The sequence below is a fragment of the Mytilus californianus genome, unplaced genomic scaffold, assembly GCF_021869535.1.
Source record: "Mytilus californianus isolate M0D057914Y unplaced genomic scaffold, xbMytCali1.0.p SCAF_1, whole genome shotgun sequence".
NCBI lineage: Eukaryota > Metazoa > Mollusca > Bivalvia > Mytilida > Mytilidae > Mytilus > Mytilus californianus.
The window spans coordinates 123754281-123782259 of record NW_026262581.1 but is presented as its reverse complement, the minus strand read 5'-3'; the positions used below and the strand labels follow the sequence as shown (position 1 = coordinate 123782259).

Here is a 27979-nt window from a genome sequence, read left to right as displayed (position 1 = left end):
TATCATTCCTCAAATATGCTAGATACCTTGTTTTTATATAATGGAATAGAGGGACAAAATTTCAGTCTAGCAACTATTTTTATTTGGTTCCGTCATATCGAAATGGTTCTATTAATTGAAGAATATTGTTGATGACCTTATATAGTTGATCCCATTCATCATAATCAGGACAATTTTGAGGTTCTACATTGTAAGACTTATGTTGCCATCTCAATGATGTATTTCCCACATCTGGTATAACCCATATCGTTTAATCAGAAACTTCATCAGCAGTCTGTAATATCAATGTTTTTGTTATTTGGGACAACAGATCCTTTATTTGTTGAATTTTTTTACTCGACAATTTACAGCTTCCATAATATAAGACACCAGTCTATTGTTGAAGACTTATGTTGACCTTTAAAATGTCTGTTTGTTTTCTGTATCATATATGAAAGCTTACGTTTCCTTTTAGTCATTTTACCTGCTGGTGGCAAAGACCCAACATTCCACTTTTGTAGTAAAATAGGAACAATTGCCATTTAATACATAATAATTTATTACAAAATTAAATAAAACAATATTTATAAAAGACAATATGGCACACATACACATTCATATTTGTATCTATCGATCACTACATTCATACTAAAACCTTAAATTATTTGATGTTTTGCACTACCTAAAATGATTGCACTTTAAAACTTGGAGGCATGTTTTAAATCTCTTTATCAAATTAAAATGTTTAAAATCAGAACAAAAAAATAAAATGGCATGAACTTGATTTTAAAATTAAAAAAAATAATGAAACAAAATGTTTAAAAGATACAAAAGTTTAAATATAAACTGAACTTTGATAAATCATGTTTTGCTAAATATTATATATAAAAAAAAACATCATTTGGATAAGAGTATTTTTCATCTTGTCACTTTCTAAAATCACTTTAAATGGAGACCTGATAAAAGATTTGAACAACAATATGAGATCTAATGAAAGCATTTAAAAATCTGCATCCAATGTAAACGAATGAGTATCGCCTCCTCCCGACATGACACCCATCTTTTGATATTCTCCTACTCTCTTTTCAAAAAAGTTTGTTTTTCCTTCAAGTGAAATCTGTTCCATAAAGTCAAATGGATTTTCTACATTATATATCTGAAATAAACATAAGCCAATATTAAAACATGTAATATGACACAGGAAAATATAGTAAGGTAGTTTCTTATCCAGAATTTTTTTCAATGATGGGATAGCGACTGAAAGGATGGTAATGTTATAGGAATAAAAAATAATTTACCATTACCTTTCAAGGAAAACACTAGTAAGATATGAAAAAGGAACAAATTTGTTCTATTATATGTATGGTGTCGCATAGTAAATGAATATTGCATCATTCCAAAATTAAATACTTAGTTTTTTTCCCCCAACAATACACAGTGTGTTTAAACAGGCATTAAGCTGTCAAATTCATGTTCACCAATTTGACTCAAATTCTCATATTTGATTTATAACATACTAAAACGTATATCCAAATTATAAAAAGTTTAAAATAAACAATTTACAATGCATGGACTTGATAATATCAAGGAAGTATTAAATTGACAGGAATAACAACAACGCAGTTCAAAGTTTTCATCTGCATTACCGCCAATCTTCCAATTACTCGTTAATTGAATTAAGATATGGAATGGAAATTGTATCTTGGCATGTGATCGATGAAATCACTGACACTTTACGGTCATTTTTTGTGTTCACGGAAATATACCAACAGACCAGTTGTTGTTGGATATACTTACGAAGTAACCGGAATAATTCACTCGTTATATTCCACTCTACGATGGCCACATTAATCTTGCGTTCATTGCATTTCCATCAAAAACTTTGGTTTTAGTACGAATTATTCGGCAAATTAAATTTTTGTAATTGATAATCAGCACTGCTGTCATTAGGAAATTGTGATTAAGTTCCTATGGAACAAACATTATTTCTAGTTTATCCCGTATAATGACAATCACGAAGACGCTTGATTAACTTTAATAGTGCAGGGATAGACAGGCCCCTCTATTGGTAAATGACATCATAAAGGCACCCATAATTGACAAACTTTTCATGTGAAGGACATTACTCGAAAGTGGTCTGTTGTTTAAAAGTATTTCTCACTTTCGATTCTGTAGTTCTTTTTGCAGACACAAAAGAATCAAGAATTTTCTGTTTTAGTCTTCTTAACATTGTTTCAATAAACATTCAAGCCAATCAGTATTCACGAACAAGCCATTTGGCATGAAAATCATTCTCATTGAAAGGAAATAGAGCTTCTGCTGGTTGATGATCAGTTTAATAGTTATAAGCAAACTGGTTTAGCCTGAAGAAAACTAGGAAGATGTTTAGATTTATAACATACCTTTTCACAATGCAGTTCAAGAAGAAGTCGATCAGCTACAAATTCAATATACTGTTTCATCAGATTACAATTCATTCCAATGAGGTTACATGGCAAGGCTTCTGTGAGGAATTCCTGTTCTATCTGTACAGCATCCTTAATTATCTCGTAAATTCTAGACTGTGGCAGTTTGTTTACCAGATGATTGTACATGAGGCAGGCAAAATCACAGTGAAGTCCCTATGAGAGAAAAAAAGTTTGATCAAATAATTTTATGTGAAGGTTTTCTATTAATGTCTCCACCTGCAACAAGCATAAATATATTTCAAGGACAGAAATTCTTTCAAAGGATGGTCAAAGGAAAAATACCAGACAAAAATGCAAAAAAAACAAACAAACAAAATCTAAATGTCTACGAGGCCTAATAATGACGGTTCTCTGCCTTTAGTAAAAAAAAAAAAATATAGACAATCTATAAATACATGTCTGATCTCTATATGCATCCAGTAATTAGTGCATGCACAATGGTACATTTGTGATTTCTTATCTGTATTTCTTGTGGTAAAGATACATGTAGGAAATCGTTCAAATAAAAAAAAATAGGTGCCAAAATACATCATGTAGGTAAAATTCTGTGGAAGTTTCAAGCATGTAGCAGTTTCGGACACGAAATTCCATATACTGACTGCTTTAGAAAGATGGGGTATAACAATTGTTTGGAAAGGCATTAAACTAATGATAGTCTTAGACCATAAGACAGGAAGCACTATTTTTTTTGGCCTTGCTGCACCTGTTTCATTACGATTTTTAGGAGTTTTAACGCAAGAACAAGTAATTTTTAGCTTCCAATGTGAAGTTTATGTGTGGAAATATTCTAATCTATTCTTACCTCATCTCTGCTGATGAGCTCATTGCTAAATGTGAGACCAGGCATAATTCCTCTCTTTTTCAACCAGAATATTGCTGCAAAACTACCAGAGAAAAATATCCCTTCAACAGCTGCAAAGGCAACAACTCTTTCTGCATATGATGCATTTTGTTCATTTATCCATTTTATGGCCCAGTCTGCCTTCTTTTTCACACATGGTAGTGTCTCTATGGCATTGAATAGGTAATCCCTACAAATTAATACAACATACACCATCCATAAATTTTAAAAATAAAATAATGTTAAGAAACATATTTTTTAAGTAGAAGTTAAAAAAGATCTGATATTTAAAAACCCTAAGCTCCCATAAACAAGTTACATTGTAATAGTTGGTGATATACCTATTTAAGTTCTGAAATTTACAGCTCTTTTCATAATGCTAGCAAGACAAAGATTTGTTTGGCTTGCTTGCTTTGTTTGTATCAATGTTTGCTCAAGCATTGTAATTAAGATTGACATCTGAAAACATAAAAAGGTGGATTTAAACTTGTATACATTAAATTTAAATTTGATTGGACATTGTCAAGTAATCTTTACCTATACACAGGTTTAACTCCGCCCTTATATTGTTTGCAGATGTCAATCTTAATTACAATGCTTGAGCAAACATTTATACACACAAAGCAAGCAAGTCAAACAAACCATTGTCTTGCTAGCATTATGAAAAGAGCTGTAAAAACAAGCATAGATGAAACATTACTTTGTGAAAGTTAAACCTTTCAAAGCTATCCATTGTGGTTAACATTTTTGACTCCCATTATCCCACAACAGCTGTTACATTTTTATCCATATGGATTGATAGTACAGTTAAAAAATTACAAATTAAAATGAAACAATTTGTACCTCTCTTTTGGATCCTTTATGTATGTATCAATTAACAAGCTGTACATTTCAGAATGAATGTTCTCCATTGCTATCTGGAAACCATAGAAACACCTTGCTTCTGTAGCTTGAACTTCCTTACTGAATCGTTCCACCTGAAAAATAAAAAAAACTTTATAAATTTGTTGCACTCAAAATGATACAATATATAAGGACTAATAAATAGTTGTTCTCTTTCAATAACGTGACTTTCTAAATTAAATTAAAGACAACAGCATTCCAATGTCTCCCATATATTTCTTTCAAAGATGCAAAACACTACAATACATTTTTTTATAAAGTTTTTCACAATAATCCTACAGAAATGTATGGAATTTTCCATAATTTTAATGTTGACAAGCACTTTTTTAATTCAAATCATCCAAGACACTGCTAATATAAACCGTTGGTATAAATTATATAAAAATCATGTATATCACCACTTAGAGGTAAACAACTATAAAAATTTTCCAGTCGAACTTGTAACAAGACTTCACTTTTAACAAAAACATACCAAGTTTTCATTCACAATGCCATCACTAGCTGCAAAGAAAGCCAGGATATGTGAAATAAAATGTTTCTCCTCATCTTTCAGACTTTCCCAGTGAATCAGATCTTTAGATAAATCAACTTCTTCAGCTGTCCAGAAGGAGGCTTCTGCTTTCTTGTACATTTTCCAAATGTCATGATACTCAATGGGGAAGACAACAAATCGTCTTGGATTATCCTTCAACAATGGCTCTTCTTCCTCAGTTTTCTTCATGATCAATGGCTTTGTAGGCTTTATAACCTTAAATTAAAACAATAAAATAAGATTCTGAAAGACCAAAACTTAACTGTTTAAATAAATTGGTATCTTGATATCTTCCCAGCAGTGAAAAAATGTTAAAACAAGAATGTGTTGCCATGTTACTACCCAGCTGCAGATTATCATGTGCATGGTCATTGAAAAATGACATATTTATAATGTTCACTTCTGAATGAACACATTAACTTAACGATTTTTATAGTTTGGTGGAAAGTGGTCTTATTGGCAATCATACCACATCTTATTTTAACAGAATGAACAAATGCAGTTCAGTAAACATAATACACCCCTATAATTTTTTCAGGGTATAGAAACTACAATTATAGGACTTCAACAGAAAATATGTCTTTGCCATGAAATCTTAAGAGCATCAAAATAATACCTTTTTAAATTTTGGTAGATTTGTTCTTACAATTTTGATAAGGTACGGAGATCCATTATTGACTATGGAAGAATTTTGCCATAAACTTGCACACAAGGCACTAGAAATGAAAGGATTCTTACCTCATTTTGTTGAACATTGATTATATTCTGAAAAAGAAAAACATACATCAAGTCAACTTTGGTAATTTCAGAACATTACAAAGTAAAAGCTCTAGACAAAGTATTGTATGCAAACTATTTCCTTTTTTTCTAGATTCAAATGTCACTATGAGTATATCTAATATTGATTAACTGCCAATATTCAGTCTTCATGCTAAACCACAGGCCCACCAGCCCAGGCTTGTAAAAATCATCTCTACAGGCCAATAGAATCCACTAAAATTTTCGTAAAATTATACTTTGGGCCTGTACATGTAGATTAAAAGTTTATCGTGAAGACTACAATATAAAAATACAATCCAGGAATTATAAATCTTGCAGGTGTGTCATCATAACATAATAAAATAAAACGCTCATCATATTTCTGAAAAATGTATCAACTTGTATACTTTTGCTATAGCCATATATAATAAGGTAGAGAAAACTATACCGTTTTCCTTTCATGGTCATTAATGTAAAAACATCAAATTTGAATTAAACATGACAAGGACTTGTCTTGCTGTAGAACCATGTCCAAATTATGGCAAATAAGCCGCAAAACCCAAAAAATTTTTTAGACAAAATATTTGTTATCTCAAATACCTGTTTTTGACTGTCTCCAAGTACTTTGACTTTTCTGATTGAATGATTTACTGGAACCTGAAATGTTAAATACTAACATTTAACTTTACTTATTTAGTCTTATTGTGAAAAAAAGCAACTGAAGATTCATCATAACCAGATTTGGGAAGGTCCCTGAAAATGGATACAATACCCAACAAAAATTATATCATCAACTACAATTTACATGCCTCTACAAATCTTTTAAAAGGTTTGTTCCATAGAATTCATTGTCATGAAATACAAAATTAAAGTTTTTATCAATGAAAATTAATACCCGATTTGGCGGGGTTATAATATCCATTATAAATGAGAAACTTCTCAACATGATTTAATCCATGAATACTATTTGAAGAAACACTCACAACACCCATACATGTAAAGATGAAAAAATAACATACATTCTTGTGTTGTTAGTTTGTTGAAATATTAATATTATAAAAGGTGTTCCTATTCACACTGAGGAAGCTAAAAAAAAAGTGTACACCGCGAGATATACTACAAATACAGACAAGTTTGTGCAACTGGAAAAGTTTTAATTCGTGGCCTTCACTATTGTTACATAACTGGTGCTATGAAAATTATGCTGAAATATCCCGATACGCTTCAGTGAACTTTATTCATAGTCATACGCATGCAGAACACGAGCACGGACGGCGCCAAAATGGACAGAACAAGCGAATATTAGTTAAATGATGAGCACAGGGGCGGATCCAGCCATTTATAAAGGGGGGGGGGGGTTCCAACTATATGTCCCATTCAACCTCAAGAAAATTGCAATATTAAACTGGAAAAAATCCACACAGAGAACTTACCTCATTTTCGTCGTTTATTTTTGTTTGTTTCATTCTTGAATTTAGTTCCTGTATTTTTCTTGGTGACTGAACGGACGTCATTTTCTTCAAATATAAAATAATTCTTCTAAAATTAATAAAACTTGTAAATATGTTAAGACTTTTTTCTTTTTTAAATCGACCGTTCGTTCAACTCAGTTTTCAGTCAAACAATGAATTTATATATTCCGCGAAAATGCTTCATAATCTGGCGCTAACTTTTAGTTAAGCCAATGAAATCATACCTGGGCAAACCAAGTGAGGAAAAGGGGTTTCAGGATGGAATAAATCCTTATGTAATTTTTTATTTATGTAATTAAATTAAAAAGATTGCTTAAGGGAACGAAAAATTTATGTAAAAACAATAAAATTATACACATGATAGTAAAACTAATACCATATTTTTTTATTAGAATTCCAGCATGTATATAAATGTTATCAACTGGTTATCAGTCCCCTTTCGCAATAGTTTTTACCTTAGCAACAACAAATCAAAATTACTACGCTGGTGGAAGTAAATAAAGCAAAAACATCGATTTTCACACAAATATTTGATTATATTACTTACAAAAACTTTCTTTCTGTACCATGAATACAGTAGATGGGTATATTAAAATCTATACCATGAGTTATGCGAAAAAGCAAGAAAATTTCATATGGCGGATAAATATCCGCTTGTATGTTGTTAGGTCACAAATTGTTTAGACATGGCTGCTGCTGATAGTATCCGAGTTATCGATGATGATTATGTGAAACGAGTTCACAGTCGAAATCCTTCAGGCCATTTACATAAGGGTACGACAATAACAAATATCTTATTAGACCTTCATCAATGAATACTGTGTTTTCAGAGGTAGTAAGATTTCCGTTTCCACAGCCCCAAATAATGAAAATGGTAGTCCAAATAATTATGACGTCTTGAAAGGCAACTAATATGAACTATATGTTTTTGCTTTGACGCCTTACAGCGACGTCATAACGCTGAAGCCATCTTTTTTGGTTGGGTTATGAGAGGGAATTTTGCTCTCAACTTTGAGACCCAATTTAGTCATAAAATTTTCATTGAAGGCTAGAAATTTTTGCATATATAGGGATACAAATTCTTACTTTTTATGTGTTTGTTTGTGCAACCCTAAAGTAATGATAAAATAAGTTACAATTCCATCCGAGGCAGACGATTATCTACTGCTTTTTTTAAAACATTTATCTGATTTCATTTTAGGAGAGTATAAAATAAATTTTTGAACCAAACTCAGTAAAATTTGACAGACCTGAATTTCCGGAACATTTGTTTTTATATTATTAGGAACAGCAGGTCCGTCAAATTTTACCGAGTTTGGTGCAAAAATATATTTTATACTCCTAAAGTAAAGCATCTTAAAGAGAAATCAGCTAAACGTTTTAATAAAGCAGTAATTCTCCCTCGAAGTCCAACTGAAAATGTGAGTTCGGCATTATGACGTCGCTGTAAGGCATCAAAGCAAAAAAATATTATAGCCTTTCAAGACGTCATAATTATTTGGACTACAAAAAATGGAAGTCATTCGTTTATAAAATGATGTGCTGTGTCTCCTTCTTTTTTTAAATTTAGGCAACCAAAGTGATATACAGGTTAAGAAAAACCTGTAATTGGTCAATCAGCTCAGAGGGGAGGGGCACTTCGATCCTTTTGTGGTGTGTGGGAGCAGCTGAGACATCCAGACCTAAACTTTTCCTTATATTTTGTATACCAGCATCATATATCATTTTGACAAAAAATAAACCTTTACCTCTTTAAAGACAAAAGTGAATGGCCTTGAATTCCCAGAGAAAAGCACACAGCATTGAGGACTAAGAGCGAAGACTGGTCGGCTCAGAGTCAAAATAATATGTTTTGGAAGGGTGACATGTCTTCCTGTGGAGTGTTACCTTGTGAACTAGCATGTTAGAAATCTGACTCAGCAGGTCGCTCTAGTACAAAGCAGGGTTAATATCCATAAAACAATAACATGTTCTTGTCCTGAATATGCATTTAATTTTCGGATTGACGTTAAGCATCCATCCATCATCATCCTAGTTCATCTGGCAACAAATAAACATATTTTGAAATGCTTGAAAAGAGAAAAGTTTTTGGGGCCAACAAATTTAAAAAAACGAAACAGTAAGCAGAAACAGAAAAACAAAACAAAAAACCTTAAGATAAAGGTACAATGGAAAATTGGCTGACCGTGGCTTAAAAGTAAAATATGTGTCTTTGGTGATTATTTGTAACATTGCAATCATACATGAACATGTACCACACAACACGATTTTTATATTGTATGTCAGAGACAGGATTAAATGTGTTGTAAGTATTGAGAACTATAGTAAAAGCTACTTTTGTACATAACATGTTTCAAGGTTCCTGTCAGGCCAATATCCTCTGCTTCAGAAAAGTTATTACAGTACTAGTACTTGATACCAAATATATGCACCAAATGCTCTATACTTTATATTTAGCATCTATTAATGACATATAATTTAACATTCATGTATATTTGCAGGTCATGGAATTGTTGCTGCAACTTCATCAATACCAAGTAGATATCAAACTATTGTAACAGATAATGCGGATAAAAGAGGATTTCTAGGCCAAGCAAAACGCTTCCGTTTTGATGAAGCAATGGTGAGTGTAAAACAAATACATTATTTATGGTCTGAAAAGTTTTATTTTACTATCAAAATGTTTGTCTACATATTTTACTTGGCATGTTGGAGATGAGCATTAAAATGAATGGAAAGATAATTTTATATGTTCATGTATATATACTTTGTTTGTAAACATGTATCATTTTTGTTGAGCCTGCGACTTTTGTCGCAGAGCGCTCGACATAGGGATAGTGATCTGGTGGCGGTGTTAGCTAACTTCTTAAAAGCTTTATATTTTAGAAGCTAGAAGACCTGGATGCTTCATACTTTGTATATAGATGCCTTATGTTACGAAGTTTCCGTCTGTCATATGTCCATTGTCCTTGACCTCATTTTCATGGTTCAGTGACTACTTGAAAAAAAAGTCAACATTTTTTGTAATGTTAATTTCTTTCATATTATGAGTAATAGGATAACTATATTTAGTATGTGCGTACCTTGCAAGGTCCTCATGCCCGTCATACAATTTTCATTTGACCTTGACCTCATTTCATAGATCAGTGAACAATGTTAAGTTTTCGTGGTCAAGTCCATATATCAGATACTATAAGCAGTAGGTCTACTATATTTGGTATATGGAATGATTGTAAGGTGTACATGTATTTCTCGTTTGGTTTATCTGACCTTGACCTCATTTTCTTGGATCATGTTAAGTTTATGTGTTACTTGTAGTAAAGCTTTATATTTAGGACTATCAACATAAAATCAATGGTTAGTAAAGAAGGCGAGACATTTCAGCATGTGCACTCTTGTTATATGTTTATAAAGTGTCTTGTTATTCCGATTAAACATTACCTTAATATAGATACAACTCGTGATCAAGATTTATACACAAATAATAATATACATATACCTGGTAGTAACTTGTCAATGTGAAAGAGTAATTTCAGGAAAATTTAGACTGTCTTACCTTTGTAATTGCATTGATCAGTGGTACTTTAAAAAGAAAATTTACTAGGCTGTAGGTTTTTCTGATTCACATTGAAATGTTTTACATTTTTTCATGTTGGTTTTTTTTATAGCTTATTATATTGTATGGGTGTTGCTTATTGTTTAAGGCTGTACAGTGACCTATAGTTGCCTAGCTCTGTGTTATTTGGACTCAGGTGGATAGTTGTCTCATTTGGACTCATACATTGTACCACATCTTATTTTTATAAATATAATACTTTAAAAAAAAATTAAATTGTAGTTTACTTAATTCATTGCTTACATGTATTGACTTAATTTTTTTTAACTATGTCACAAACCCCAAAAGCAGGTTTTGTGACTGCTGGAATCAGTAAAAAAAAACTCTGGTAGAAAACTTTCATCAAAGAAAGTTTTCCTGGCTTCTACAAAAGGGAATGATTTTATATTTGGTGTGTACATTGTAGCATGTAAGCAATTTTTAGATCTGCTGTGCAGCTATTCCTGTTTTCCAAGTCTGAATTTGACAACACTCATTGTCATGATTGTACACAAAACAGTTTCATCTATCTTTTCTTGGCTTTGGAAGTGAAATTTTTATTTTTTTTTTTGTTGGAGACTGATATTGTTGAGTTGTACTGTGTAAGCAATTTTTACACTTGCTGTGCAGCCACTTCCTAAATTCTGTTTGTGGATAATGACAATTAAGATTCTTCAAACCTTTTCAGAAATATTATAATTGTTATGCTAATAAAACTGTTATAATATTCAAACATTTTAATCCCCTATCAATACATTAATTGAAGTACTTTATTCTGGTCCATTTGAACATAGTTTTGGAAATCATCTTTATCAGTGTTGCTTGAATACACATCTTACCTAAATCAATTGCATGCAGCAACCCAGGGCAACCCCCAGTATTGGTCTTTTTTTAACATGATTTACATTAATCTTGTATTTCCATGGAATTGGGAATCATAAAGAAAAAATAAAATACATGTACATCAACATTCCAAGTCTTTACAAGTAAATGCTGTATTTGTCCTAAAAGATTTGAATGTGCTCTTCTGCAATCAATATACATATAGCATGTTAGAGTCCTTTTATGAAAAGTTAACAATAACATTCCAATTTTTTAAGCTAGATGAAACAATAGATTGCATAACAAAAAAATATAAGAATAATGAGATATGGTATGATTACCGATGAATCACCAAAGACCAAATAACATGGATGTTAGCAACTATAATCACAACCTACAACTAATCTGTTTATCTTAATTTTTATGCAAGATATCAGATAGGCATACATGAACATTATAAACAAGTCACATAATGTAAGAGGTTCCTGGCTATCCTTAATTTTTAGCTCTGATCCTGAAATGAAAGGGGGGGATATTGATTAACATTTCGACCTTCAATTCGTAGAGTGTTAATGTCCTTTGTCAAGATTCACAATAGAATTAACAAAACTTAACGGTGGCTGGAAATTCCTGAAACCAAAAACCACGGACTTGTCTACTGTGCATTTTAAATTTGTATTCATTTAAACAAATAAGGTGTAAAACAAATGATTAGTCTGCAATTAATGATATTAACTGTAGTGTGAGATTTTTACCATTGTTGGGGGTAATGGATAAAAGCAAATCTTTTTCCTTTGCTAAAAAATATACGGTTTGGATACAAGAGTATTAGTATATTGCACATACTATTACTTAGTAAGTATTACAGTTTGTATTTACTTTATACAGACAGATGCCCCTGGTCCTGGAAATTATGTCAGACATGAAACCATGGACAACAACAGCACTTCTTTTTCTAAGAAAGGAACAGGAGGATTTGCTTCAAAGGTAATATTGATCTATTCATCTATGGAAATAATGTCTATATTCTATTCACCTCAAATCAATCATATATTTTGTTGTTTTACTCGTTACCTAGGACTTCGAGCGTGTTCATGAATTATATTTGTACGGTTTCATTTTTTTTAAGGCAATTTCTAGAAGGAAAGCTCTGTATATCTTCATCTTTATTAGTTTATTATTTACAATTTACCAAATTTTTACCAATATATAATGAATAGAACTATGGGGAAAGGGATCTATGAGGCATTGATATATATCAGAATTTCTTTGTTACTTTTCATGCTAAATATATGTGTATCAAGAATAGAAAATTACATTATTGAAATTCATTCTTATCAAATTTAGGCTGTCTCTCACCTGGGTCATTATAGGAAATTCATTTTAGACAGTCAGTACAAAATGTAATAGTAACATTTTCTTTAATTCCCTGTCCATATCATAAATTGAATTGGATAATGCTCGTTTCAAAGTTGAGACTTTTTCAATTTGATTTGTGGTTTGATGAAAATGAATTATAATATAACTCCATAGTGTTATATCTTTATATCTTTATTCTACAGTTCTCTGCTCATTAAAACAGTAAATCAATTCATTAAAATAACAGCAAGTCCAATATCATGTCAGAGATTTTTTGTTTACAAATATTTGTGGTTCATTAGGTATATTGGCTCACCTACAAAGTTTATACAGGCTGTACAGTGACTTGTAGTTTACAATTTGGTCTTTTGGTGCCTAGTTCTCATTTGCAATAATTGCATCTTCTAATGTTTTAACTACTTAAAATTTACTCAAGAATAGACAAATTTATATAAGCACATACATAGATAAGTCAGATTTGTTTTAATGTAGATTTATATTAAGTTGGTGTAATTTTAAATAAAACCTGCCAAAATATAATTTAGTTATAGACATCGTTTAATTTTTATTATACTCACAGCTTAACCCTTGCTGTTCACTTTGAATGTTGTTTTGTGATAATTAAAAATGTTTATTTTCAGTTTGAATTGTCTCTAATTCAATTTCTTTCCCGATGATAACAATATAAAATGTATCACAAGTCACTATATATCATTATATCAGTAAAAGACAGAAATACATATTTTTGGCTTTAAAACCAGATACTAAAATAAATGTTCTTTTGCCACATTTACTTGACCCTTTCTTGTTTTCTCAATTGTTTGTAAGAAATAGATTTAACCTATTATTAATTTTAGTAGTGATGAAAGAATCTGAAGAACATACAGTTTACAAGTTATGGTTCTTAACTGACAGTTCTCCTGTTATTTATAGTTAAGATGTATAAACAATAAAATAAGTTTTGCTAATTCTATATCATTTTATAAATTGTAGACTAAGCGAGGTGTAAAATATTTCATAACAGCAGCACCAGGACCTGGAGTTTACGGTTTACCTAGCATGTTAGTCACTAGGAAAGATTTCAATAAAGCTGAGAACAGCAGCAATTTCCATAAACCTATTGCTAAAGTATCAGATAAAGTGGAAAAGAAACCATCGCCAAATACTTATGATGTAGGTAACTGTTTATTGGGGGGAAAGGGCGTCAATGTATAGGAGACGATTGTCCAAAAGATACTTGGTAATAATCAATATAGTCAAGGAACAGCATTTTTATTGTTCTTCTTATCTGAGCTGTTACTAAAAAATCCAACAATGCATAAAAAAAATCACACAGCAAGATCATGATCATCCCTTTCATGTCATAGATACTTCAGATTCATAGGGAAAAGTGAATTCTCTAGTAGCCAAAGTCGCCCATCAGCATAAGCCCTGACTGTCATTCATTGCCTGAAAAACAAAAGTTACAAAAATGTATATACATGTATAACATTGATAAACATTTAGACAAATCAGAACACTATCATGATGTTCATAGAAAGACTTTGTTATTTTTGATTATTGTTGAAATAGGCAATTAAAATGAATGGAAACGTTTTAGAGTTTGACATATTGTATAGACACCTGTCTAATGCTGAAAGCTGTATGTTATCTGTAGATGTAGTTGGGTTGATGTCTAACTGACTGATACTCCACATCTCCTTTTTAATAAGAAGGAGTATTTTTTTCCTAAAATGAAGTTGGAACAAGTAGTACAACCATGAGATATTCTCTCATGAGAAACACTTCATATCTGCACCTAAAAAAACAGGATCTTAATTCTTAACCCCAAACAATGTAACATGTTTTATTGCATTCACACAAAATAATTATTGTTTTGTTATCCATATACAATATATGTACATTGTCAGAAAATATGAAATTCATTTGTACTCACTATGAAACAGGAGAAAAGCTTGGCAAGCCTCGCTTTTCGTCCTGTTTCTAAAGCTCTTACAAATAAATTTTATATTTTCTGACAATGTACATATACTGTATATATATGGATAACAAAACAATAATTATTTTAATCATAGAAATAAACTGTGCCTGAAATGTTACATAAATTTATTTACAGGTATTAAACTCTAAATACGGAAAGTCCAATAATGTTACAGCTGGAGCAGCATTCAAATCTCAGTCAAAACGAGACGTGATAAATGTCAACGCTGCTGCAAATAATCCAGCTCCTGGTATGTCTATATTGCAAGCTTTTCCAATTAACTCAAACAAAACATTTTACAAGTAAAGTTATTGAAAGCATTTACAGAAAATGTAATGAATTGAATATGACATTTATATAAGATAAATGGAGATGATGTAGAAATTAATCGCTATTGACAAATTACCAATAACATATTTACATATGAATAAAAAGGAATAAGGGGTAAACCAAGGGGAAAAACATTAAGTCAACTGGAAGCTAATATATGATCTTCAACAATAAACCAATGGCTGTATAATATTCATCCTTTAAATCACCATGAGTCTGTCATATATCAATAATCATATATGTTGTATCAAAAATTTGTGATTTTTTTTAAAAGCTGATAATAGAAGGAACTAAGGGTCTAAAAAGAACTGCAAATAAGAGCACAAGTTAGAAACCAATTGCTTATGTTAATTAATCTTAAGAAATTTAGACATTAAAGTTCAAAATATGTAATTAAATTTTGATAGACTAAGTTTTGTCCCAATGATTGCAAATTTGAAAAAATATTTATTACCAATTAGTAAAGTAAGAAAACAATTGTATATATCCAAAGATTTTGATCCCCAGAAAAGTTCAGTTGGATGCTCATTTAAGTGTCTATCCACCTTCACTGAAGATTTTTTTATGCCCAACCTAGGGGCATTATGTTTTTCGGTCCGTGCGTGTGTTCATTCGTTCGTCCGTCCATCTGTCCCGCTTCTGGTTAGAGTTTTTGGTCAAGGTAGTTTTTGATGAAGTTGAAGTCCAATCAACTTGAAACTTCGTACACATGTTCCCTATGATATGATCTTTCTAATTTCAATGCCAAATTAGAGTTTTGACCCCAATTTCATGGTCCACTGAACATAGAATATGATAGTGCGAGTGAGTCATCTGTGTACTATGGACACATTCTTGTTTTAAATGTCATGTTATAAATGGCCATTCCGTATTAGAAGAGCCATAAAGTTATATGAGTGAAAGAGGTTTGAATTGCTGTTTTAAACACTCCTATAGAAGGTAATAAGATACAAATGTTTTATTAACAGGTCATTATGATGTAAATGATGCCCTTCTTCATCAGAATGTTAAAGTTCCATTATCAAGTTTTAAATCAAAGTCAAAAAGACAAATGGCACCAAGTCCTGCAGCAGTAAGTACACAGTGTATTAATTTCGAAGTTATTTGGGGCTTTTTCACACTTCTGTTCTTAGAATTACACAAACAAAATAATTTCTTTAATTTGGTAACATTATAATGATGTGTTCTGTAACACTTGTACCTGTCTTTTGGGGCCTTCATGCACTCTTGTACAGTCGAGGAAGGATCAACATGTATTGCTAACACAAACAAATTTTCTCTTCAAACTGTTTAATCAATTGTTAAAGTGTTGAATTAAATATAATAAAGTAGAGAAGACAGGTTTTAGCTTTTGTGAAATATGATATATGATTTTTACTACCTCTGTCTGATATTTGGTCTTTATTTATGTGTTATATTTTGAATAAAGGTACCTGGTCCAGGAGCCTATAAACCAAATGAACCAATAGACCCAGCAAAAAAACAGTTATTCCCGTAAGTTTTACTCATTTCTACTAGCCAATGAAAAACAACAGAAGTACTGTAGATTATTTTTCATGGATTGAGGAAAATTGTATTTCCAACGATATTTGACTTCATGGTTTTGCATAAGTCTGCATACAAGCCTATAGAATATTTGTACTTCATTGAACATTTGAATTTGCGATACACATTTACCCACGAAATCCACCAAAATTGATATCCAACAGATAATTATGAATCTACAGTATAAGAACGTAAACTGAATTGCTTATCAGTGATCACCATATATATCGTAAATTGTACATATTTTTCTACATGATCAGATCATTATTGTTTTAATAACAGTTTTTACTAAATTTACTCTCTTAAAATATTTCCAGATTTATAAGTGCATGATCTTAATTCACAATGGCCTTTTATGAAAGTTCCAGACATTTACTTAAATTTTGTTTTATAAAGTAAGCTTTAATGGATTTTGAAAAATAGTTACATAAATTGACAAAGAAATTTGCATAAAGTGTGATGACTGCTTCTTGATACTTAATATACCAAATAAAAGCAATGCTAATACATTTAAAATGTTTGATTTTATAGGAGGAAACATTATTTATGTATATCTGCCCCTGCTATGCCATTACCTGATACTCCGCCACAACCAGGCCCTGGAAGTTATGAAACAGTAAATTATGAAGGACAACCCAAGCATTATATGTCATCATCTGCCTTTGTTTCTACGACAAGTCGATGGACAGGTACTGCCAAAGAGGGAGAATTACCAGGACCAGGTAAGTTATTAGTATATTACTTTTGTTTACAATATAATGTTGGTAATTTGTGTGTTAAATCCTATTGGGTTTGTCTCACCTGCGAAGAAAGTCGTGGAAAGCGAGACATAGGGATTGCTTTTCTGGTGACTGCTGCGATGACAGCGTCAACAATTGTTAAGTTTTCAGCAGTTTGATAGGAACTACTTGTGATAGATCATTGATATTTTGTATGAAGATGCATTACTATCAGTACATATCAGTTTGACAACAATTTTGAGGCCCTGCCCCCTAGGCCATGGTCCAGTGACTTTGAATTAATTAGCCATTTTCAATGTTAAGTTTTCTGCTTAAGTTAGTATGATAGGAAGTACTTTTGATAGATCAATGATATTTTGTGTGAAGTTGCATTGCCATCAGTACATATCAGTTTGACGACTATTTTGAGGCCCTGCCCCCTAGGCCATGGTTCAGTGACTTTCAATTAACCCTTTCACCGATAGCCGGCCTGACAGAAGCTACTCTGAGACGATGACTTCCCTGGCTATTATGACACAAGTGGGAGATCTTCATATTAAATATCAATAAAAACTTGTCTGTAGTTATTTATGTCTTTATATTATTCACTTACACCATGGACACAGTTTTGTTAATGTTTTGATCATTTTTTCTTCATGAAAAATCAAAATTTTCGGCATTAGAGAGATGAAATTCGACTTTTTGATCCAAAATCGTAATTTTTTAACCCAAAATGGCAAAAGTTTAAAAAATTCAACAAGGTTGTACAAATTCCTTACACTGAACGATGTCCATTCCAAGTGTTTTTGTACATAAAACGGCATTTTATGTCAAAAAAGTATACTAGTCTGGCTTCAATTCTTCCATATTCTTTCCAAAAAAATGTTTCCTTATTTCAAATTCTAGTAAAATCCGTAAATTTCATCTGATTTTGACACGGTTTCCAACAAACGGAAGCGCCATGTTTACACTTTCATCCGGATATTCAACAAAGAAAGACAACTTGTGTTTCCAATGTTTTTAGCGGGAAATGTAAAAGAGGTATTCCGATCCCGGTAAACAGGGACTCATTGTCAGCTGTCTGAAGCGTGAATCCCGGTAAACCGGGATTCGTCGGCGAAATGGTTAATTAGCAATTTTCAATGATAAGTTTTCTGCTTAAGTTAGTTTGATATGAACTACTTGCGATAAATCAATGATATTTTCTATAAAGTTGCATTACTATCAGTTCATATCAGTTTGACGACTATTTTAAGACCCTGGCCCCTTGGTCATGGTCCAGTGACTTTCAATCAATTAACAATTTTCAATGTTAAGTTTTATGATTATGTTAGTTTGATAGGAACTACCGTAGATACTCGCCTAATAGTCGATCCTACTATAAGTCGGGGTCCCTTTTCAGCTCCAAATTCTAAGGATTTAGTCTTGACCCTCGTATAAGTCGGACAAAATTTGGGCATTTTTTTTTCAGCTGACAGTAACTGAACGCCGGTAAAACCAATGCAAATCCAGGAATAATATTCATTTCTGCATTTATGTTTGTTTGGTTTGAATTTAGTTGATGCTCATCATGATAATTTATATTGCTGTTAATAATAAAGATGTATTCATTTCTCTTGTTTTGTTCACTGTTCAAATGTCAGATTAGCCATGTGTTGTTTATGTAATGCATCAATGATTTTGTAGGGTATGACTAACAACCTATTGTTTGAGAAAAGCGAATATAAACCAATATGAACCTGAAAAATTTAAAGTCAATCAACACTTGATGAAAATATTTTTCACAGCATACATAACTCGGTGTTAAATGAGCATGAACACTTCATTATTCTTATTATATTGTGATGATTAAAGGATTAAAAAAATTAAGTGAAGCTAATCAATATATTAAAATAACTAACTCCAACTCATTAGTGTCATCTGTTTACCTATCACTGATAGTTTTCACACCTTTAGTGAATACAACTCTTTGTCTCTTAATTGGGGTTATCAATGGATTATATTGGCTTGTCAATCAATTTTGTAATTTTTGTTTACCTGAGACACTATAATGAATAATATTTTGATTTTGGGAATGAATCTTAAAATTATTTTTTGATTATTATATGATTTATAAGCATTGAATTGATATCATGATATCACAATAATGACACAATAACTCCGCTGAAAACATCCTTTCACATATTTGGTACATTGTTATCTCCTTTTCATTTTTGGTTCTTGGCTCTTCTTTTGGGTTTATAGGAAAACCATGTGACCATGAAAATCAATACACAAACCGGAAACAGTAGAATTTCAACACGAATTTGCAGAAAATGTTTACCAAAGAACAAATAAAACACAAAGACAGTATTGAAGTCATTTATTTTCAACAAAAACTTTTTATTTATTGATTTATGTAGGTTTGGCAATCAAAAACGTAGTTTTGACCAGGAAATTCACTCCTGACCACTTTTCTCAAGCTTGGATTTTTCCTCTGGTCGCTAGATCTCGTCTATTAGTCGGCCCCCCTCTCTGGATTATGAATTTTACTCCCAATTTTCCGACTAATAAGCGAGTAGGAACGGTACTTACAATAGACAATATTTTCTATAAAGTTACATTGCTGTTTGTACATCTCAATTTTCTCAACCATTTCGAGGTCCTTCCCACGAGTTGGTCCAGCGACTTTGAATTGTCCATCAGATTGTCTTTTTCTGAATTTTGTGGTCACAGGCGAGACATATCTCTGTGTCAACAGTTTATTTTAATTGTGGTGGGGGGGGGGGGGGGTGTTTAATCTGCTATTTCCTAATTTTTGTCGAGCCTGCGACTTTTGTCGCAGAAAGCTCGACATAGGGATAGCGATCCGGCGGCGGCGGCGGCGGCGGCTACGGCGGCGGCGGCGGCGGCGTTAGCTAACTTCTTAAAAGCTTTATATTTTAGAAGATGGAAGACCTGGATGCTTCATACTTTGTATATGGATGCCTCATGTTACGAAGTTTCCGTCAGTCACATGTCCAATGTCCTTGACCTCATTTTCATGGTTCAGTGACTACTTGAAAAAAAAGTTCAGATTTTTTGTAATGTTAAATTCTCTCTTATTATAAGTAATAGGATAACTATATTTGGTATGTGCGTACCTTGCAAGGTCCTCATGCCCGTCAGACAGTTTTCACTTGACCTCGACCTCATTTCATGGATCAGTGAACAAGGTTAAGTTTTCGTGGTCAAGTCCATATCTCAGATACTATAAGCAATAGGTCTAGTATATTCGGTGTATGGAAGGACTGTAAGGTGTACATGTCCAACTGGCAGGTGTCATCTGACCTTGACCTCATTTTCATGGTTCAGTGGTTATAGTTAAGTTTTTGTGTTTTGGTCTGTTTTTCTTATACTGTATGCAATAGGTCTACTATATTTGGTGTATGGAATGATTGTAAGGTGTACATGTCTAGCTGGCAGGTGTCATCTGACCTTGACCTCATTTTCATGGTTCAGTGGTCAAAGTTAAGTTTTTGAGTTTTGGTCTTTCTTTCTAATACTGCATGCAATAGGTCAGCTATATTTGGTGTATGGAATGATTGTAAGGTGTACATGTCTAGCTGGCAGGTGTCATCTTACCTTGACCTCATTTTCATGGTTCAGTGGTCAAAGTTAAGTTTTTGAGTTTTGGTCTTTTTTTCTAATACTATATGCAATAGTTCAACTATATTTGGTGTATGGAAATATTTTATGATCTATATGTCAGTCACGCAGGTTTTATTTGACCTTGACCTCATTTTCAAGGTTCATTGCTCAGTGTTAAGTTTTTGTGTTTTCGTCTGTTTTTCTTAAACTATAAGCAATAGGTCAACTATATTTGTTGTATGGAAGAATTGTTAGCTGTACATGCCTGCCTAGCATGGTTCATCTGACCTTGACCTCATTTTCATGGTTCATTGGTCAATGTTTAGTTTACTTGGTTAATGTTAAGTTTATGTGACAGTTGTAATAAAGCTTTATATTTAGGACTATCAACATAATATCAATGATTAGTAAAGAAGGCGAGACATTTCAGCGTGTGCACTCTTGTTAATACTTCCTTCAAAGAATATTATTTTGTACCAAAACTTTTCAAAATAGTCTTTTCAAACTTTTCATCTGGACCAATAACCATATTTATATCTTGTAAAGCCCATAAAAAATTGAAGTATTATCAGTTTGAGGACAGATTAGAAACTTACCAATAAAACATCATGGTTGTTCAAAAACATCAGTAACTGTGTAAATAGAAAGTTAATATGACTGAATTTTTTTTGGAGTAAGACACATATCTGGTGTACATGAGTTGAATTGCAATAACTTTCATAAACATTTATGAACAAGTTCATTGGAGACAGGTTTCAGCTTTTCATAGGATTTGGTTTACATACATGTAGTTCTCATGGTTTTCAGAATGATATAAACCAACCATGCATTCATGTATTCTAAAATCTAAAATCTAAAAAGGTCAAAGCAGACCTTAAAATAGGAAAAGAAAAAGTAAATACAGTGTTTCCCAGCTTAATGGAACAATAAAAATAAAGTTGAGGATGAAAATGAAGACCCTTATACGGCTTCTTAGTATACTTGTATGTTCATTGTGAAGACTGGAATAGTGTTTAGCACCAAAAGTTATTTTTTCAGTTTTTACTCCAAATAAATTTACAATAGATTTTTAATGACAAATTAAGAGGGTGACATTCAATGTTTCTTATAGGGGATTTTCCAGTTTTCAGACAATAACTCAAAAGTGCTTTGAGCAGTTTTCATGAAACTTTGGTGACTGGTTTATATCTATTAAAATAACCTCCCTTTAGTTTTTGTCGAGCCTGCGACTTTTGTTGCAGAAAGCTCGACATAGGGAAAGTGATCCGGCTACGGCGGCGTTAGCTAACTTCTTAGAAGCTTTATATTTTAGAAGCTAGAAGACTTGGATGCTTTATACTTTGTATATAGATGCCTTATGTTACGAAGTTTCCGTCTGTCATATGTCCATTGTCCTTGACCTCATTTTCATGGTTCAGTGACTACTTGAAAAAAAAGTCGACATTTTTTGTAATGTTAATTTCTTTCTTATAATGAGTAATAGGATAACTATATTTGGTATGTGCGTACCTTGCAAGGTCCTCATGCCAGTCAGACAATTTTCATTTGACCTCGACCTCATTTCATGGATCAGTGAACAATGTTAAGTTTTCATGGTCAAGTCCATATATCAGATACTATAAGCAGTAGGTCTACTATATTTGGTATATGGAATGATTGTAAGGTGTACATGTCCAACTGGTAGGTGTTATCTGACCTTGACCTCATTTTCATGGTTCAGTGGTCAAAGTTTAGTTTTTGAGCTTTGGTCTTTTTTTCTAATAATATATGCAATAGGTCAACTATATTTGGTGTATGGAAATATTTTATGATGTACATGTCAGTCTTGCAGGTTTTATTTGACTTTGACCTCATTTTCACGGTTCATTTCTCAGTGTTTAGTTTTTGTGTTTTGATCTGTTTTTCTTCAACTATAAGCAATAGATCAACTATATTTGTTGTATGGAAGGATTGTAAGGTGAATATGTCTGTCTGGCAGGTATCATCTGACCTTGACCTCATTTTCATGGTTCTTTGGTCAGTGTTAAGTTTTCATGGTTAAGTTTGTTTCTTAGGTACTATAAGCAATAGGTCAACTATATTTAATGCATAAATTGATTGTAAGGTGTACATGTCTGTCTGGCATGGTTCATCTGACCTTGACCTCATTTTCATGGTTCATTGGTCAATGTTAAGTTTTCTTTGTTAAGACTGTTTCTTAGAAACTATAAGCAATAGGTCAACTATGTTTGGTTTATTGAATGATTGTAAGGTGTACATGTATTTCTCGTTTGGTTTATCTGACCTTGACCTCATTTTCTTGGATCATGTTAAGGTCATGTGTTACTTGTAGTAAAGCTTTATATTTAGGACTATCAACATAAAATCAATGGTTAGTAAAGAAGGCGAGACATTTCAGCATGTGCACTCTTGTTTATAAATTTCTGATATGATATATTAAGGAGTTATGGAATTTTTTTTTTTTTAAAGCGACGGGTGTATCACGCGCTTATGGCGCAGCTCTTTATTATATTTACTGACGAAAAAAGAGAATAAAAGAAAATTAAAGAAAGGAAAAATAAATAAAAAACTCTGGAAGTTAGTTTATTGTATTTGTAATTTTTACAAGTCTTAAAAAACCTTTTTCACCATTTCAGGCTTGGACTTACATTCATATTCTTTTCAATTTTCCATTCCTGTTTTGTAAAAATATAACTTTCATTCTAGTATTCACATAGATTCTCCATATACCTAATACATATCAAATACAAGTGTCATTACCATTTGTTTTGCCTTGCAATATATATTTGTTCGATTTCAGATGTCAGTTAATATCCCTAGTGAAATAGATTTCCAACTTGAAATCTTTTGATAATATATATAAGAATAGAAAGTAAACATAACATTTTGTTGACTTCCTTCAACAATAGTTGTATTTGTTTTGCAAAACTTCCAAGTCATTCAGGTACAATAATTTAATGATCATTATTCTATAGATGTTTAAATATTTATGTAGCATTGTGACTAGTAACATTGCTTGATGATCTGTGGTTGTGTCCTGGGAAAACTTTGCTTCAATATAACATTAATTACAATTAATGGCTGTTATATTTATTGATTTGTAGCTCATTATAGACCTATCAACATGGGAAGGCAATCCTTTATATACAATGCTGCTAGCAAATGGATATAAAGTCAACGAAAAAGTAAATATATATCATGACTTTAAAGCCAAAAGGTCCATCAAAGTAAATTGGCTGAAATTGTGGATTAAAAACAAACCAGATCTAGAATCAGATGTGTAACAGATTATGAAAAAAAAAACTCATGCAGAAAGCCATGTCTAAACAAGTTCTTTGCTTCGCTTATATTAAGCTGCTGGACATGCCCTAGATGCATGCTGTCAGTTCTGTGTGAGAGTCCGAAAAAATAGTTAGTGTAAAAGAAGTTACATTTCAGAATGTTTTGATAGTCGAAATGATAAAATTTAATGTATATGATATGGGTAACACTATTATTTAAATTAAAAAAAAACTTTTAACAATCAGTATTATGAATTGAATCATATTTTTTATTATATGTGCTATGGTTCTCTTTACTGTGATAGAAATATGTTTTTATTTGTTAAAGGGTTCCTGAATATTAGGATTTAAGATTTCAGTGAAAAAGATTTTTTTTTAACAAAGGCCAATTTTGAATCAATAATTGGAAATGGATCTTTACAGTAACAATTACTCCACAACTTTTATTTTTATTTTTATTGTGTTATTTTCCATCAACATATCAGCCATGATACAAAATGAGTTATTAATATTCATAAATCAGTTAAACATTTCAGAGGAAAAAAAAACAGCATGTCTGGTAGGTGTATTTTTGCTGTTTGAAAAATACACACACATACAGTTTTTACTAATTCAGATATATTTTACTTTAAAAAAATGGCCCATTGTAGGATCTTAAATGTTAGGTGATACTGTCAGACTTCTGAATTGAGTTTTTCTTTCAAAGACTTCTGAATTGAGTATTTCTTTCAAATCAATCTAAGACTGATCCATCATGTAACATAATAACCTTGATTTACAAGTAGAAGTTAAAGGCTGCTTTTCCAATACTATAGTAGTTTTCGATTTTCAGACCAAATTAAATTTTCTCAACATCACGTTAACCTTGGATGTAGAATGGTTGATATGTGTAGGCAGTAGTATTGATTGTTATACACCTCTACAAACTTCCTTATGCTACGTTAATCAATTGATTGAAGTGAAAATGGAAATAGATTTTTATTTTAGGTTTACATCCAGATATTTTTTTGTGACAGTGTTGTATTGGTTTTATGCCTGATAAGCATCATAACCAAATGAGATTTGTTTACTCTTCATTTAAATAATTGCTTTTATTTGGTTATTACCATAAATTTGCTCATGAATAATGAATAACTTCAATGCTGAAATAGAAATCTTGTTTTACTGTGTACAAGTATTTATTAAAATATTAGTAAAAAGAAATATATATCTGTATTTTAAAATGTGTTAATACAATCACAATATTTTTCTGATCTTTAATCATTAAAACGTTAGAGAAATTAAAACCCCCGAAAATTATGTGCTTTAAAAGTGGTTTAAAAAAAAAAAAACAATTTAAATGTCACCAGCTATAGTAACTAATTATCAGTCTGTTTGTGGCATTATTGTAAGAATTAGTGACATCTTATTGATTTTGTTTATTTTCTCAGAAGTTTTCCATAGATACTATTGATTGTGTAAAGACAACATCCATTGTTTGCCAAGATGTAGGAGGATATCTTGTCTTTTAGTTATTATTTACCATATTTTTATGTCCATTATTGGGATATTTTTTAATGACATTTATAAGAGTTGAAAATTTATTATGAGTATAATTGCATGATTTAAAATCATATACCTGAATAAAATACTTAAAAATGTGTCTAGGAAGAAAGCAATATGAAAACAGAAATACTATGTATTTTATGTCATGTTCAATTCTAAATAATTTTGATTTAATTTTTTTATATGGAGAAAAAATTAATACAAATCAGAACAAGAATTTGCAATAAATTAAATAAAGACAGAAAAATAAAAACATAATTTGTAATTAGTTAAATAAAATTTGGGTTATGTAAATCAAAATGTTGAGGTTATGTAAACCAAAATTTTGAGGTTATATAAACTAAAATTTTGTGGTTATATAAATGGCTGATTACATAATATGTTGTAAGCCAGAAGCTTATCTGAGTCCTTTGTCTATTGTTATCTTTAGTGTTGACTGTAATTAAGACACCAAATTAAATCATTGATATCTCAGATTATACTTGATCAGGTTTATGTCAGATTTGTTTATTTATCTTTTATATAATATGATGTGAGAAAGGATGAGAAGCAAGTGAGAAGTTAATAGTGAAATGTATGTGAGCTGGGGCCATATATATTGGTGTCAGATGAGAATTAAAGAATTTGTTATCTGTGATAAAAATGTTTTTATTTTGTTATAGTTTTGTCTTTAAGATTTTTATATTGAATAAATATTGATGCTATTCTTCTAGATCTTGTTAGCAAATATTCATGAATTAATTCAAGTGAAAAATCTATATCACACAAACACATGAGAAAATATAATTAAAAAAAAATCACATATATTAAATTCTGAAATACTGTGCTGCTGTACAAACCTTAGATCATTTATTGTGGAAAATTACCAATGTTTATTCTGAATGAATTGGGATAAACAAAATAAAAGTTAAAGGAAGCCTGCATTTATGAAAAGGGTAATGTTACAAATTTAGTTTAGATTTATCACAGTTATTTTCAGGATGGAGGGTCAGATTAACTGAACCATTTTCTAATTTTGTCCTTTAAAATATAACAGTTTTTAAATGAAATTAAATAACTACTTCCAGTTTACTAAACAACAATATAAATATGGGAACTTTTTAAAAATAATGCAGGGTTAAAGATAATAATAAGGTTGATCTGATTGTGGGATTGATGAAGGTACAAAAATCATTTCATTGAGTATATAACCATTGACCTGTTCACTCTAATTATTTCTAGAAATGAACTTATTTCTCAGGATTTCCCTAGCTATTCAGTACAAGTGAATAACCTCTCTTCACAATTGTAAAAGTAGAATCTGACTGACAATACAAACAAAACAACAAACAGGACAAAGGGTATTGCACAAATTTAGATAAAAATAATAAAATACTCAAACAAGCAAGACAGATCTTTCTTCTCAGACAGATTGGTTAATAGAAAGGTATCATTATGAACAACAATGAAAAACAATGAAGTAATGCAAAATACATGAAATGTACGCCAAAATTGAGGGATTTTAAGATCATATGGTTAGTTCTTTCACAGACAAATATATTGACTTCTAATTATCCTGTCACTTCTTATGTTTTAACCTGAATAATTCAGTCCCTTCCTGTGATCGATCTCTCCTATCCATTGAGGTATCCATTGTAGAACATAATGACTGTATTATTAGGGTTACTAAGGTTTCCACTTATCAGTTACCCAATGCCAGAAGTGTCTGTAACATACATGATGAGAGAATAATGGGAAAAAGACATCATGAGATAAATACAGTCGATCTTTATAAATAGAAGGAGAAGTGGGATACATGTCAATGAGACAACACCCCAACAATAAAAATAATCAAAAAATGGTGTCTTGGTTATTTGTAACATGAATAGAACCTATTTGACCAAGAATCACCACAGGAAACATGTTACGATATTCAAAGAATAACAGATTGTTAAATTTTAAAGCCAAAAAAAAACCAATTACATTAATCTTGCACTAAGCATAGTTCCTGCAATGCTACAAAGTTTAATGTTCATCATGATATCTTAACAGATGTTCAAATTTCCAAATATATCCTAATAATTTTATTAGTGGGAGAGGAAAAAAGGGTAGTGTTTAAGAATTTCATGATGAAATTATTGACATTACATGTATGTTTCATTAGAATCCGTAATTTTGATTGGCTGACAACAATTGTTAGACACTTCAATATCATATTTGTATGCCCGCTTTAAAAAAGTGGGGGTATTATTAGTTAAAT

At 31.4% G+C, this 27979-nt stretch overlaps 2 protein-coding genes across 2 annotated transcripts; one reads left to right on the top strand and one right to left on the bottom strand.

Moving 5' to 3' along the window:
• Positions 1 to 520: 520 nt before the first annotated feature.
• On the bottom strand, positions 521 to 7139 carry LOC127712336 (ribonucleoside-diphosphate reductase small chain-like). Its single transcript, XM_052218709.1, has 8 exons — positions 6916 to 7139; positions 6083 to 6139; positions 5462 to 5488; positions 4664 to 4939; positions 4132 to 4265; positions 3250 to 3478; positions 2382 to 2600; positions 521 to 1135 (listed from the first exon to the last, which is right to left on the bottom strand). The coding sequence occupies exons 1-8, from the start codon at positions 6994 to 6996 to the stop codon at positions 980 to 982; spliced, it is 1179 nt and encodes a 392-aa protein (XP_052074669.1). The 5' UTR covers positions 6997 to 7139; the 3' UTR covers positions 521 to 979.
• A 469-nt stretch (positions 7140 to 7608) lies between these two features.
• On the top strand, positions 7609 to 26446 carry LOC127712556 (O(6)-methylguanine-induced apoptosis 2-like). Its single transcript, XM_052219066.1, has 9 exons — positions 7609 to 7728; positions 9456 to 9577; positions 12260 to 12358; positions 13724 to 13903; positions 14847 to 14961; positions 16010 to 16113; positions 16471 to 16535; positions 17118 to 17308; positions 24019 to 26446. The coding sequence occupies exons 1-9, from the start codon at positions 7641 to 7643 to the stop codon at positions 24084 to 24086; spliced, it is 1032 nt and encodes a 343-aa protein (XP_052075026.1). The 5' UTR covers positions 7609 to 7640; the 3' UTR covers positions 24087 to 26446.
• Positions 26447 to 27979: the final 1533 nt, after the last annotated feature.

Bases quoted from the DNA above. Each gene is read 5' to 3' on its own strand.
- LOC127712336 (XM_052218709.1), bottom strand. From the start codon at position 6,996: ATGACGTCCGTTCAGTCACCAAGAAAAATACAGGAACTAAATTCAAGA. The intron at 6,140-6,915 runs GTAAGTTCTCTG...TTAACATTTCAG, and splicing joins AAATAAACGACGAAAATGAG to GTTCCAGTAAATCATTCAAT. The intron at 4,940-5,461 runs GTAAGAATCCTT...TTTTAATTTAAG, and splicing joins TCAATGTTCAACAAAATGAG to GTTATAAAGCCTACAAAGCC.
- LOC127712556 (XM_052219066.1), top strand. From the start codon at position 7,641: ATGGCTGCTGCTGATAGTATCCGAGTTATCGATGATGATTATGTGAAA. The intron at 9,578-12,259 runs GTGAGTGTAAAA...TACTTTATACAG, and splicing joins TCCGTTTTGATGAAGCAATG to ACAGATGCCCCTGGTCCTGG. The intron at 17,309-24,018 runs GTAAGTTATTAG...ATTGATTTGTAG, and splicing joins GGGAGAATTACCAGGACCAG to CTCATTATAGACCTATCAAC.